This window comes from Marmota flaviventris, chromosome 2 (genome assembly GCF_047511675.1).
Source record: "Marmota flaviventris isolate mMarFla1 chromosome 2, mMarFla1.hap1, whole genome shotgun sequence".
NCBI classification, from domain to species: Eukaryota; Metazoa; Chordata; class Mammalia; order Rodentia; family Sciuridae; genus Marmota; species Marmota flaviventris.
The window spans coordinates 108,424,393-108,439,821 of record NC_092499.1 but is presented as its reverse complement, the minus strand read 5'-3'; the positions used below and the strand labels follow the sequence as shown (position 1 = coordinate 108,439,821).

Here is a 15,429-nt window from a genome sequence, read left to right as displayed (position 1 = left end):
AAATGTATTAATCAGGACCTGCACTAAAGTAGACTAAGGTAATCAGTTCAATTGTGATTCTTACATCTTATTTTATGTGTTTTCCCCCTAATCGTCAGCCTTTTTGTGTTCATGTTTCATTGAGTTTGTTGTGCAATTTTTTTATGAAGCAGTAACAGTAGCTTATAATATAGAGAAATGAATTGGTTCTATAATTAAATAACATGTATTATAAATGATACTACTATGAATTTTAATAACTGTTCATCAGTATTATAATTTTTCATTAATTGTTCTTTGCTCTAATATGTGATATGAAAAGGAGCTCAAAATCAGTTTTCAACTAAAATAATTCTAGAATTTGAATTTAGAGGGTTATCTTTTTCTTAGAAGATGAAAAAAAAAATTTATCTCGTAAATGGTACATGAAGGTCTTATTAATTATTGCCTTTATTCTTCATTTGAAGGGGAACATGCTAGTTTTTGTCTAATTAGTATTTGAAAATTGATTCAAATTCATATTAACTATGTTATCTTAACAGAGATCTTTTTGGGTTCCTTATAATATTTTATGTAGTTTTATTTTGGTGGATTTGAGATTATTTTGCATCTTTTATCTTCTTTCTACTTTGCTGATTACAAAATTTCTCTTGATTTTCAGTATCCAGCACCATTTCTAAAGAAGATGTGTTTGATTTAAAGGTCACAGCTGAATTAAATGCATTTAATATCTTTGTTTGTGATCAGAAGTGTAACATAGCAGATATTAAAATACATGGTAAGTAATTATTTTTTGATGTGGGTCTTTATATTTCTTTGCATAAGCATCCAGGGAAAATGAGCTTATGCACAATGGATTTCTTCTGAGCCATATTATGATTTACTTATGTTGAAGACTTTGCAAGCTTTGTAAAGGTGTACTTTCAAATGTTTGAAGTATATTTTTTATGATTCCTTACTGACTTGAGGCATTCCTTATGTACTTAAAAAATTCAGAATATCTGAGACTTAGTCTATTCTTGGTGTGCATTTTAAAAATAATATCACTTTAGACAGAGAAATGAATATCATAATATTTCGCAGACTGAAAAGAATGCCATTAGCATTATTTTCCCTTGTCTTTTGTACACACATAGCATTGAAAAAGTTTCTGAAAGATGTTTTCTGAGTGATTTCCATTATATTAGTTTGATATAAGAATGGGGTAGCATGTTATTATGGTCCATAGGTTCTGGAGAATTTGCCAAGGTTCTAACTAACTAACTAATACTGGCAGCTTTGAGCAAATTATTTAACTTTTCTATGTCTCAGTTTCTTCTTCTATAGAATGAAGACAGTAATAATTATGCATGGGGTTCTGGTGAGCATTAAAAAAGTTTATGCATTTACAAATGTTTAGAAAAGTGGTTGGTACACAGTAAGCAGTTTTTTAAACGGTTAAAAAAATTAGCACTGTTCAACAGATATCACCATATATCTGTTTTATAGGGAATACAGATGCAGGACAGTTTAAGACACTATGAGACATTTAGACATTATGAGAATGACAGATTTTTTTGAAGAGAAATCTTAGAAGACTGTACTTTAAAAAGTACAGTTTTTGTTTTCATTTCCACAACTTTTATATATGAGATGCATGTAGCATTTAAAGGTTTTGTAAACTTTCTTGGGTGACTCATACATGAAAGTTGATGCTGTTAATATGTTTAGTAATGAGTAGTTTTTTATTCATTCTATATCTTGGTGGTATATTATTGAATTAAAATGCCACTGAATTGGTTCATTTAGATGGAGTAAAAAGTTTATAAATAATATGTCTCCCTTAGGAATGGATGCCTCTGTATCTGTGAAGCCAAAGCAGACTGATGTGTTTGCCAGACTTCAGAATATCATAGTTACAAATGTTGATTTGCTGTCCATTCACAAAAAGGTAATTAAAAAATAGATTTTTGTATTGAAGTTTAGTTTCTTCTTTGACTTTGGGATGCTAATATTCATAAGTGTATTTAGTATACATTTATTAGTTGTCTGTCACATGTTGGGCATTTTGTTACAGTTGATAACAGTTGGCTTTCATGTTGTATGTATACCAGGCCTTCTGCTACACAGTGATTTGAAAAGTTACTTCTGAACAGTTCAGTAACAGATAGATATTTTCATAATAAGGGGCCAGGGGTATAGTGTAGCTCAGTGACAGAATATTTGTTTAGTATGTCTGAGGCTATGGGTCGATCCCCAGCACTACCAAAAAAAACAAAAACAAAGAAGATATTTATATTAATAAAAAAGTGTTTTTTATAGAAATAGGAAAAGCTTTTGCTAAATAAAATGTTTTTAATAAAATTGTTTAGGGTTACATTGATATATTGCTTCTTCATATATCAAGGATTGCATAATAAGGGATAGAGCAATAAGGAGTTTGCAGTAATGCCTAGGTATTGCATACTTTTAGGCTGTCTCTATTTTGGGAGATGAAGTCTTCAGATTTCAAATGACTCTGTATCCAGATGCCACAGAAGGAAAGGCTTATACAGATATGTCTAAAGTGGATGGCAAACTTAGTCTCAAAGTGGGCTGTATTCAAATTGTTTATGTTCATAAATTCTTCATGTCTCTTTTGGTAAGTTTATATGAATTTATTTCTTATTGAGACCTAAATATTTTGTCTATATACCTGAACCTTAGATAGTCAAAATCTTCACTTCTCAGGCTATCTACTAAACACCCTGATGCCGAACTCAATTCTGTAGAGATCTTTTATATAATGTTAACCAAATTGATTTTTAAATCATTGTTTTAAACATAGAAACTGCCATTCTCTAACATTTAAACTACATATTTTAAACATATAGCTACATATTTTAAAAGTATTTTTGTAATTTTTAATTTAGGGCTTTTCAGTGGTACTTGTTTGATGAAATACCTTAGGGTATTTAGCTAGAAGAACTTTTTAATAAAACTCATCAGCTATTTGAAAAACTAATATTGGAACTTACAGATTTTGGTTGTATTTCTGATCAACAAGACCATGAAATTGTTTCATTTTTACTATATCCATGTAAGAGTCATGGACTAAAGAGTTTAAATCTTCCTGTGCCTCTTAACAGAGCTGCCGACTACAACAGTCATGAATTTTCCAAAATATCATGTTCACTTTTCTAGAAAGTCATTTATTTTGAGCTAGGAAGAAGATATTAAGTTTCTGTTGTATTATCAATGGATGAACATTAAGAATATTGCTTTTCCAGGCTTGTGGCGCATCTTTGTAATCCTAGCAACTCAGGAGACAGAGGCAGTAAGATTGCAAAGATTGCCAGCCTCAGAAACTTAGTATGACCCTGTCTCAAAATGAAAAAATAAAGCAGGCCAGGGATGTAGTTCAGTGTCCCTGGGTTCAATCCCTAGTATTGGGAGAAAGAAGAAAGTTAAGAGTATTGCTTAAATGCTTCTTAATATAAACAAAGAAGTTTTGATTCTTATTAATGATTCCAGGGTAATACATAATTAACAATGTGTGCTCTTGCCTGGTACATTTAAAATAATCAGATCCTTAGTTTCTGAGAATAATCTTTATTCCTGTGACCTAGAGTAATAGAATGGAACCCACTTTTGGAGAAATAAAGTGCTTTCTCTCAATCCTTTCATTTAAATTTTGAATTTAACATGACTAACATTTATTAATAAAAAAGATTTTTTGAGAAGTTGAAAAATTTATCATAAAATCAAATAATTTTGAAAAATATAAATGAAAGTTAAAGAACTTTTCTTTCCTGGAGATAACTGTTAATGACTTTATTCTTCTCTGTATACATAGTTACAAGTAATATCTCTTTTATGTTATCGCTTCTGTTTAGTTTTTTTTTTAAGAGTAAATACTTTCTGAAATTTTTTATTTAAAAATAGATGTTTATGGCAGGGCATAGTGGCACACACCTGTAATCCTAGCGGCTCAGGAGGCAAAGGCAGGAGGATCTTGAGTTTAAAGCCAGCCTTAGCAAAAGCGAGGCACTAAGCAACTGAGACCCTGTCTCTAATAAAATTCAAAATAGGGCTAGGGGTGTGGCTCAGTGGTGGAGTGCCCCTGAATTCAATGCGTGGTACCAAAAAAAAGTCTTTTTTGGGGAACTATCTGATCATCATTCTTTTCCAACAGAACTTTCTCAACAATTTCCAAACTGCCAAAGAAGCTTTGAGCACAGCCACAGTCCAGGCTGCAGAAAGAGCTGCTTCCAGCATGAAAGACTTGGCTCAAAAGAGTTTCCGCCTTTTGATGGATATCAATTTGAAAGCACCAGTTATTATTATTCCTCAGTCTTCAGTATCACCTAATGCTATTATAGCAGATCTGGGTTTAATCAGAATTGAAAACAAATTTAGCTTGGTTCCTATGGAACATTATTCTCTTCCCCCCATTGTTGATACGATGATTGTCCAGCTCACTCAGTTGAAGCTGTCCAGGTATAAATATATAATCCAATTGTGAATCTTACCTAAGCATAGGATTTTCATAGAATTTTGGCTTGAGGTAAAATGGTCTAATAATTTGTGATCCCAGTCCTTATTTATTTTAACTAAGGAAGCCTGACCACTAATTTTTTTTTTTTTTGGCCAGTGGTTTATAGTAGTGTGCCTCACAGTCTGTATTTTGTTTTACAGAATTCAGAATATGATTTTTTTTTTTTATTCTATAGAAGTTACTTATGAAATTACAGTTTACTGGCTGGGCATGGTGGTGCACACATGTTTTTTAGCTACTTGGGAGACTGAGGCAGGAGAATCTCACAAGTTCAAGACCAGCTTGGGAATATAGCAAGACCTCATCTAAAAAAAAAATAGAGAAAATATGGCTAATTAGTAATACTTAATTTATTGTTATGGTTTTTCTTCCTTCTTTCTATTATGGTTTTTCTTCTTTCTTTCTTTTTTTTTTAAGCACATAGCTATTTCCTTTTCTGTAGGTGGGATAAAACTTCCTAAATTATGATAAGATTTAAGATTTCTCATTCCCAAATCTTGTCACATTTGGTAATTTTGAATGAGGTATCTAAAGGGTTGTTGCTTCTTGATGGGAGAGTATTGGTTGTGTTGAATGGCAACAGTACTCATTTGGTTGTGGAAATAGTTGTTAGCAGATAGGCTAAAAGTGACTATTACCATATATTCACTTACTTTAAGCTTTGGTGTGTTTTTCCTTTGAGTTTGGAGAATAGCAATAATATATGGGCTAAATATACCAATACTTCCTTTATACTTCAATTTTAGAAGGGTTAAATTTTATTGGTATAACATTGTGCTAGTTGCTATATCAAACAGTCTTTATAAAAGATAGTAATGTAATAAACTATGGAAATCATGTCTTTGAAATCAGTGTTATATAGGCTTTGTTTTAGATAACTGCATATAACCTGATTTATTCTGATTTGTTTAAAGAAATACGTTTTAAAAGAATTCTGGTTCCAGTCTTTAAATGTTTAGGAAAGATCTATGTAGAAGCTGTTACAAAGTATGAAAGTCCTCATTTAAAAATGTATATTTAAAATATATAATAAATTTTTGTTTTTCTTTCAGAACTATTTTGCAGTCTGGCTTGCCACCATATGACATTGAAATTCTAAAACCAGTCAACATGCTTTTGTCTGTACAACGAAATTTATCAGCAATGTGGTATGTACAGATTCCAGGGATGGAGATAAAAGGAAAACTAAAACCTATGCAGGTTTGTATGTAGTATTAAATGTAAAATTGCTAGATAGGCTTTTATCATTGATCATACTGCAGTTCTAGTGTGTATTAAAAAGGAATATTTTGTTAACTGCAAGTGAGGTCATCCTTATTTCCCACACATTTCTTTCTTTCTTTTTTTTTCTTTTTTGAGTCCCTATTTATTCCTGTGCCTCTCATGGCCTGTCCCTAGCTTAAATCCCCTCCCTCTCTCTCTTTTTTTTAAAAAATAAATGACAGTGGAATGCATTACAATTCTTATTACATGTTTATAGCACAGTTTTTCATATCTCTGGTTGTATATAAAGTATGTTGACACCAATTCGTGTCTTCATACATGTACTTTGAATGATGATGTCTATCACATTCCACCATCCTTGCTAATCCTCTGCTCCCTCCCTTTCCCTCCCACCCCTCTGCCCTATCTAGAATTCATCTATTCCTCCCATGCCCTCCCTCCCTACCCCACTATGAGTCAGCCTCCTTATATCAGAGAAAACATTCACATTAGTTTTTTTGGGGATTGGCTAACTTCACTTAATATTATCTTCTCCAAGGCCATCTATTTACCTGCAAATACCATAATTTTATTCTCTTTTATTGCTGAGTAAAATTCCATTGTGTATATATGCCACATTTTTTTTTATCCATTCATCCACTGAAGGGCATCTAGGTTGGCTCCACAGTTTAGCTCTTGTGAATTGTGCTGCTATAAACATTGATGTGGCTGTGTCCCTGTAGTATGCTGTTTTTAAGTCTTTTGGGTATAAACCAAAGAGAGGGATAGCTGGGTCAAATGGTGTTTCCATTCCAAGATTTCCAAGGAATCTACATACTGCTTTCCATATTGGCTGCACCAATTTGCAGTCCCACCAGCAGTGTATGAGTGTACCTTTTTCCCCACATCCTCGCCAACACTTATTGTTGCTTGTCTTCATAATAGCTGTAATTCTGACTTTCTTTACTTCATTTTAGTTAGATATTTGGTAAAGTCAGCCAAAAGTATAAATCAGACCTATTGGAGTCTACTGAAAATATTAGTCTAAATTTTGGAAAATTTTACTAAAGTCATAACATAGCTAAATTGTAAGAGAGTGCAGAGTGGTGTTCATAAAACACATTCAAAAGCACTTTAGTTGTGTTTTTTTTAAAAAAAATTTGGCAGTGTTTGTACGTATTAAGTACAGTGATTTTGTAGTATTTTTATGTGTAAAAACCTCCTTTTAGTAAGAAAAGTGAACATTATGCTGAATAGGCAAGTGTATTTATTTGGTAACCATATAAATGCAGCAGTATTTTTGATGGTAAGTTAGCTGGTTAGGTTCAGCTCACAGAAGTAGGTGAGACTGGTCAAAGGTCATCATGGAAGTATAAGATTTCTGTGATTCTTTTTTTTTTTTTTAATTTTTTATTGTTGGCTGTTCAAAACATTACATAGTTCTTGATATATCATATTTCACAATTTGATTCAAGTGGGTTATGAGCTCCCATTTTTACCCCATATACAGATTGCAGAATCACATCAGTTACACATCCATTGATTTACATATTGCCATACTAGTGTCTGTTGTATTCTGCTGTCTTTCCTATCCTCTACTATCCCCCCTCCCCTCCCCTCCCCTCCCCTCCCCTCTTCTCTCTCTGCCCCCTTTACTGACATTCGTTTGTCCCCCTCGTATTATTTTTCCCCTTCCCCTCACTTCCTCTTGTATGTACTTTTGTATACCTCTGAGGGTCTCCTTCCATTTCCATGCATTTTCCCTTCTCTCTCCCTTTCCCTCCCACCTCTCATCCCTGTTTAATGTTAATCTTCTTCTCATGCTCTTCGACCCTACTCTGTTCTTAGCTACTCTCCTTATATCAAAGAAGACATTTGACATTTGTTTTTTAGGGATTGGCTAGCTTCACTTAGCATAATCTGCTCTAATGCCATCCATTTCCCTGTAAATTCTATGATTTTGTCATTTTTTAATGCAGAGTAATACTCCATTGTGTATAAATGCCACATTTTTTTTATCCATTCATCCATTGAAGGGCATCTAGGTTGGTTCCACAGTCTAGCTATTGTGAATTGTGCTGCTATGAACATCGATGTAGCAGTGTCCCTGTAGAATGCTCTTTTTAGGTCTTTAGGGAATAGACCGAGAAGGGGAATAGCTGGGTCAAATGGTGGTTCCATTCCCAGCTTTCCAAGAAATCTCCATACTGCTTTCCAAATTGGCTGCACCAATTTGCAGTCCCACCAGCAATGTACAAGTGTACCCTTTTCCCCACATCCTCGCCAGCACTTGTTGTTGTTTGACTTCATAATGGCTGCCAATCTAACTGGAGTGAGATGGTATCTTAGGGTGGTTTTGATTTGCATTTCTCTGACTGCTAGAGATGGTGAGCATTTTTTCATGTACTTGTTGATTGATTGTATGTCCTCCTCTGAGAAGTGTCTGTTCAGGTCCTTGGCCCATTTGTTGATTGGGTTGTTTGTTCTCTTATTGTCTAATTTTTTGAGTTCTTTGTATACTCTGGATATTAGGGCTCTATCTGAAGTGTGAGGAGTAAAGATTTGTTCCCAGGATGTAGGCTCTCTATTTACCTCTCTTATTGTATCTTTTGCTGAGAAAAAACTTTTTAGTTTGAGTAAGTCCCATTTGTTGATTCTAGTTATTAACTTTTGTGCTATGGGTGTCCTATTGAGGAATTTGGAGCCCGACCCCACAGTATGTAGATCGTAGCCAACTTTTTCTTCTATCAGATGCCGTGTCTCTGATTTGATATCAAGCTCCTTGATCCATTTTGAATTAACTTTTGTGCATGGCGAGAGAAAGGGATTCAGTTTCATTTTGTTGCATATGGATTTCCAGTTTTCCCAGCACCATTTGTTGAAGATGCTATCCTTCCTCCATTGCATGCTTTTAGCCGCTTTATCAAATATAAGATAGTTGTAGTTTTGTGGATTGGTTTATGTGTCCTCTATTCTGTACCATTGGTCCACCCGCCTGTTCTGGTACCAGTACCATGCTGTTTTTGTTACTATTGCTCTGTAATATAGTTTGAAGTCTGGTATCGCTATACCGCCTGATTCACACTTCCTGCTTAGCATTGTTTTTGCTATTCTGGGTCTTTTATTTTTCCATATGAATTTCATGATTGCTTTCTCTATTTCTACAAGAAATGCCGTTGGGATTTTGATTGGCATTGCATTAAACCTATAGAGAACTTTTGGTAATATCGCCATTTTGATGATGTTAGTTCTGCCTATCCATGAACAGGGTATATTTTTCCATCTTCTAAGATCTTCTTCTATTTCTCTCTTTAGGGTTCTGTAGTTTTCATTGTATAAGTCTTTCACCTCTTTTGTTAGGTTGATTCCCAAGTATTTTATTTTTTTTGAGGATATTGTGAATGGAGTGGTTGTCCTCATTTCCATTTCAGAGGATTTGTCGCTGATATACAGGAATGCCTTTGATTTATGCGTGTTGATTTTATATCCTGCCACTTTGCTGAATTCATTTATTAGCTCTAATAGTTTCTTTGTAGACCCTTTTGGGTCTGCTAAGTATAGAATCATGTCATCTGCAAATAGTGATAATTTAAGTTCTTCTTTTCCTATTTTGATGCCTTTAATTTCTTTCATCTGTCTAATTGCTCTGGCCAGTGTTTCGAGAACTATGTTGAACAGAAGTGGTGAGAGAGGGCATCCCTGTCTTGTTCCAGATTTTAGAGGGAATGCCTTCAATTTTTCTCCATTCAGAATGATGCTAGCCTGAGGCTTAGCATAGATTGCTTTTACAATATTGAGGTATGTTCCTGTTATCCCTAGTTTTTCTAGAGTTTTGAACATAAAGGGATGCTGTACTTTGTCGAATGCTTTTTCCGCATCTATCGAGATGATCATATGGTTCTTATTTTTAAGTCTATTGATGTGGTGAATAACATTTATTGATTTCCGTATATTGAACCAGCCTTGCATCCCAGGGATGAATCCTACTTGGTCATGGTGCACAATTGATTTCTGTGATTCTTACATGTGAAACAGTTTGAAGCCAAACAGCAAAGACTGGGATAAGAGAGTGATTGAACAGTATGCAAATTTAGTAGTTTAGTAGTTTTGATATTTGTGATTACTTTCAAGTTGGTTCTGAGATAACATAGGAAGGGTGAAAGTAGTAAAATTCTACTAGGAAAGAAATTAAAATTGGATCTTGTGGAAATGAAAGTTTCTGTATGTATGTATTGGTCAAAATAGTATATGGAAAAAATTTATTGAATTATGTCTTTTGGAGATATTCTTTGTATAGTTTCTATTTCATAGTATAAGTATCCTCTCTTAGAAGAAAGTAGATTCCAGGACTAATATTTGACCCTTCTTTGCATAGATTATGTAGTTATAAGTTTACTGAAAGCCAAAGTAAAACCTAAATATCTTATCAGTAGGAGAATGTAAATACAATTATGCTCTTTCCCTGTATGCACATTGTAAAGCATATAAAATGAATGACTAAGAACTGCATGAAACAGATGAATACACGTTAAATACAAAAATGAAAAAAAGGAAATTGCAAAATGATAAGATAGATAGTTCTGTATTATTTGAAAATTGCAGCATGGCAATGCCATATATATATACATATGACATATATATGTACATATATAGTTTATAAGGCATGCAGTAGTGGTAAATAATTATTTAGCATAGTTTCTTCCCATGGGGATGAAAGTAGAAGGGAGTATAATCTTACAGAGGTACACATGGGGCTATATTTGTAAAGGGGATAAAGATCTGAAGGAAATTTAGCAACTTGATAAGATTCCATAAAGCTAGGTGGTAGATACATAGGGATTGATTATAGTGTACTCTCTTTTCCTTTGTGCTTGAAATATTCTAAAAGAAACAAAAAAAGTAGCAGAACATGTTAACATCAAAGTGTGATTATGACTTTAACCGAAGTGACCCTTTCTTTTTTTTCTTTTTCTTTTTCTTTTTTTTTTTTGTGTGTGGTGTTGGGGATTGAAACCAGAGCCTTGTGCATGGGAGGCAAGCATTCTTAGGCAAGCACAACTGAGCTATATATCCTCAGCCCAAAGATGACCCTTGTTAATGCAACAATGCAGCCACAGCAGATAAGGTTTTCACGGCCTAAATTGTCAGTGATCTAGGTTTCTTTAAATACTCTATGTTCATGGACTGTATAGTTTTCCTGTGTTTGAGGAGTAGCTAAGAAAGAGCATTAGGTGACCAATACCAACAGGTTGTTTCCAGTGAATCAGCTTGACTTTTCTCAGAGAACTGTAGGGCTACCTTTTATAATTGTAATTTGTACTTACTGAAGGTCAGTCTAACATCTAATATAGTTGTTCATTTTATCCACAGCAAACTGGAAATCCTGAAGTAGTTTCAGGCAGCTGTAATATTTTGGTTGGTATCACAATATATTACATGTAGCAAGAGAAAATCTCTTTACTTCTTAGTGGGAGCCAGAAACTGAATAGCACTCTCTCTGTATTTGAATTTGAAGGAGAATAAATAATGTAGAAGATGCTGGTACTTGCTGAGCGGAAAGGCTGAATGGAGGTGGGGAGATAGGGAAACAGGAGACAGGGAAAAGGGAGCAAGGCTCAAATCCAGGAATGGAATTTCTGAGGTACCAGTGTCACAACTATTATCTGAGGACTGGGGCTTGCTACAAACAAGTTCTTGACCATTACCTTGTGCTAAAATATCTCTCTATTTTCCTTTAAGCAAGGAAGTACCAATTTTCCAGGCCATAGAGTTTAATTCTGGGGACAGAGTTTACTGTGGCATTCAGAGGAGAAAGTACTGTGCATGTATGCTTGCGTGTGTAAAATTATGTATGAAAACTTAAACCTTTTGGACCACTGTGTCTGTAGGGAAAATTTACAAAAGGTGGAAGGATAACCAGCTTCACAGGAAATACTAATTTAATGAGTCTTAAAGGACGTGGAAATTTCGAGCTACTTCCCGTTATTCTGCAACTACTTGTGAGGAAGATACTTTTATTCCTATTTTAAAGAATAAAAGACTTGAATTGAGGAAGCTGAGAATCTTGGCCACAAGAAAACTTGAATCTGGTAAAGCTGATAGGGATCTACCTGACTTGGCAGCTTTGTCCTTTTTTTTTTTGGTAGGGGGGTCACTCATACCCTTTGTAAAGGTAAAAGATGAATAGGATGTTGCCTTCTTGGTGTATGTTTTGGTTTAAAAAAATACTTGGTAGTTGTATTTGTTATTATTCTAGAGGTGTACTTTTAATAAATTAAATAGATTGTTTTTGTATGTCCAAATGAATGTGTACTGAGAATACAACCACATAACAGGAGAAACTGAACAGGACTCTCCTGACGTTGAATATGGAGAGGAGTAAATAATGCAGAAGAGGGAGCTGGTCCTGGGTGAGAAGAGAGGCAGAATGGAGAGACAGGAATGGGAACAGCTCATGTCTAGGAACAGAGCAACAGAGTCACATGCCAGGCAGGAATGGTGTGGGAGTGGCAGAGGCAGGGACTGGGCTGTGGGAAGAGGCAAAATTTTGTTTACACAGAGAGGAAGTCCCATACTAAACAGGATCACATTTTTTTTTTCCTGATGTTTGTGCTCACAGCTTCTTGTCTTTCTTTTTAAAACAGATGAGCAGATGTGGGGAGGCCCCAAGTAACTTAGCGAGACCCTGTCTTCAAAAAAGAAAAAAACAAAAACAAACAAACAAAAAACCAACAATCTGGGCTTGGTTAAGTGGTTAAGTGCCCCTGTACTGAAAATAATAAACAAATAAATAAATAAGTAAATAAATAAATAAATAAACAAACAAACAAACGACATGAACAGTTGTTTAATTTGAGGAACCATACATTGAGATAGACATCATATTCTGGATTTTTTATTACTTTCTGTTAACAAATTATTGGTGGCTTTTAGGTTGCTCTCAGTGAAGATGACTTAACAGTTTTAATGAAAATTTTGCTGGAAAATCTTGGAGAAGCTTCTTCACAGCCAATCCCTACACAATCTGTACAGGAGGCTGTAAGAGTGAGGAAAGATGTTCTGAGTGGTCCTGTCTTCCTCAAAGGTATAAATCCATGAAGATTTTTGCATTGATTATTGTCCATGTGATATTTATATTTAGTATATTTTAGTTGTCCAGCATAGTGTGGTATAAATTGATTCATTATCATATTGTTTACTGTGGAAAATCTGCGAGGGCCAGATTTGCTTCTTTAAGCCCCTGGAGAAGCCTGTTGTATGTTACAGGAGGAAGGGTTATCTGTCCTTGATTGCATGATGCTTATTTGCATATACTTGTTAGAAGCTGAATTCAGTAGGCACTGAGGTAGTGTGTACCTTGAGAGAAAAATCAAAGTGGGCATACAGTGAAGTAAGGTCCGAAAATAATGTAGAGAGAAAAGGCCCTTTGTGTGATATAATCATGCTAACAGGTCAGAACCATGAGAAAGGAATGCATTCTTTCATAGTAACAGCTTTAGATCTGACTTTCTGGGAAAATGATATAATCAGATATATCAGAGAATCTTCAGACTACTAAAACTGAACTTTTTAAAAGTTACTGAAGCTTTCAAATTCAACCATTTTTAAATGACAATTTTTCTAAAATATAAGGTTTCTTCTTTCTTAAGCAATTACATGAAATATGCTTTCACTTGTTTTTTATTGACAGTCATTGGTATTATTAAATGTTTTATTAAACTGTAAATAGGTTAATATTTAAATGGCTAAAAAGAGATGAAATGCCTCTTGTCTTTAACATGGTCACAGGCTACTCCTTGGGCCTTTAGAATGCTCTCAGACCATCAGCTTACTTGGTAAAGCTGCCACTTAATAGAATTTCACCAACACTACTTCTTCTATAGAAAGGCCAGGCATACTTTGGAATTACACAAACGTATGATGACAACAATGTGCAAAATAAGGTTTCTGGTAGACAGTGATGAGTGTTACATAAGCTTGGTGAGGCCAGCATTTCTTTCCTCACCAGGTTGGGTTTGTGCTACCATGTAGACAAATGCTAGATGAGCAGGTCATTGTTATAGACCAAAACTATGTAGAGATGAATAAATCGTGACAGGCAGACTTTATGTGATTAATGATCTCATAAGGTTCAGCTGTGATCTAATTTGTGTATCTGGTTCTCATTATATGGTTGATGTGGCCCTTCGGAAAATTTGTGAATTCAGGTGGAAAGCTGCAAAATAATGAAGATTGGAATATACATTATTTTCAGGAAAAGTAGAGGAAAAACAAAAACAAACTAGGGTTTCCCATCTTGGGGAAGCCTTACATTGTTAAAATTATACAAGAGTGGCCTTTTCTATAGAATGATCGAAAAATTAGAATCAATTTCCAAAAGGATTATAGAATCATATTATAAAAGTGTTTGAAAGCAGAATCTGTTTCATCTGTCCTATCTGTCTGAAGATGAGACAAAAGACTAAAATATTTCTCTAAACGTCTTCACTAAATTCCAGAGGCTTCCCCACCTGACATATTTTGCTGTTGAGTTGCATTCTATTCTTATAGAGGTAATAGGTAATACAGTTGCATTCTGTTCTTATAGAGGTAATAGGTAATACAGATAAATAAAGATAATGAGAAGAGTGCTTGACTAGCAGAGTATCTTTTGCTCTCTAATTCAGGGCAAAAAATCTGGCTTTTCTGTACTCCAACTTCTTAATCACTTGAGAATGGCTTGAATCAGTTAGATAAAAGTACCTTTATAATTATACCTCTGTTATAAGTCTTACTTTGGAGGGACTTTTTTAAAAGTTGTCTTGATTATTTTGTATGAGATAGTCTCTCTTTTTTAAAGCTGTGAATAATTTGCCTCTGCCACTTTGCCCTGTACTAAATATATGGAATAATCGTTGTCATTTTTATTGTCTTATGAGTTAAAGAACATTAGGAAGCTGGATATAAACTAAGAATAATAAATCATAGTCCCAGATTTTAAATATGTACAAAGCAATATACCTACTTAAAATCTTGCTAAATTTCATATTCATGTTTCTTTTTGTTCTATCAGATCAAGAACATTTGACAGACTCAAAGCCTTCTGTGGGCCAGAATGTTACTCTCCAATATGACTTTCATTTTGAATCTCTCTCCATTGTCCTTTATAACAATGATATCAATCAGGTGTGTATTAAATTTCTGTAGAGAAAAATTCTTTGCTTTGTTTTAGAATATTGGCATTTTAAAAAAATATTATTTCTTAGTTTTAGATGGACACATATCTTTATTTATTTTTTATGTGGTACTGAGGATCAAACCTAGTGCCCCACAGATGTGAGGCAAGCACTCTATCACTGAGCTACAACTCTAGCCCCTGGCATTTTTTTGATATGACCCTTTAAAAATGTTTTAATAGGTCTTCACTGTTTTAGTGTTTATTAGGCTAAGGAAAATCATTCAGGGTTCATTTCTTCTTAAGTAACATCAGCACCAAAGCACATTTTGCACTGTTGCTAACGGAGGACTTTTATATATAAGAGTGATTAATTATACGCTCAATTTTATTACATAGGTTGTGTATTTATTTGTATGTATATAAACCTATTTAATAAAAATAATTTAGTAGTGGCTTTGGAGCCTTAGATGATTATCCGTGATATAAGCATATTAATTATGTTTATATTGAATAGATGTTATATATGGTAGATTTATATTAAGAATACCATTTGGGCTGGGATTGTTGCTCAGCG

General features: G+C 34.2%; 1 protein-coding gene across 2 annotated transcripts in view; it reads left to right on the top strand.

Annotated features, from left to right (window-relative positions):
• Positions 1–15,429, top strand: part of Vps13c (vacuolar protein sorting 13 homolog C) — a 196,215-nt gene that overhangs the window by 118,315 nt on the left and 62,471 nt on the right. For both annotated transcript variants that reach the window (XM_027925076.3, XM_027925084.2), the window contains exons 41-47: positions 641–757; positions 1,806–1,909; positions 2,432–2,599; positions 4,133–4,437; positions 5,548–5,695; positions 12,632–12,782; positions 14,751–14,863. In XM_027925076.3, coding sequence (XP_027780877.2) covers positions 641–757; positions 1,806–1,909; positions 2,432–2,599; positions 4,133–4,437; positions 5,548–5,695; positions 12,632–12,782; positions 14,751–14,863 — 1,106 coding nt within the window. The remainder of the gene's footprint in view (positions 1–640; positions 758–1,805; positions 1,910–2,431; positions 2,600–4,132; positions 4,438–5,547; positions 5,696–12,631; positions 12,783–14,750; positions 14,864–15,429) is intronic.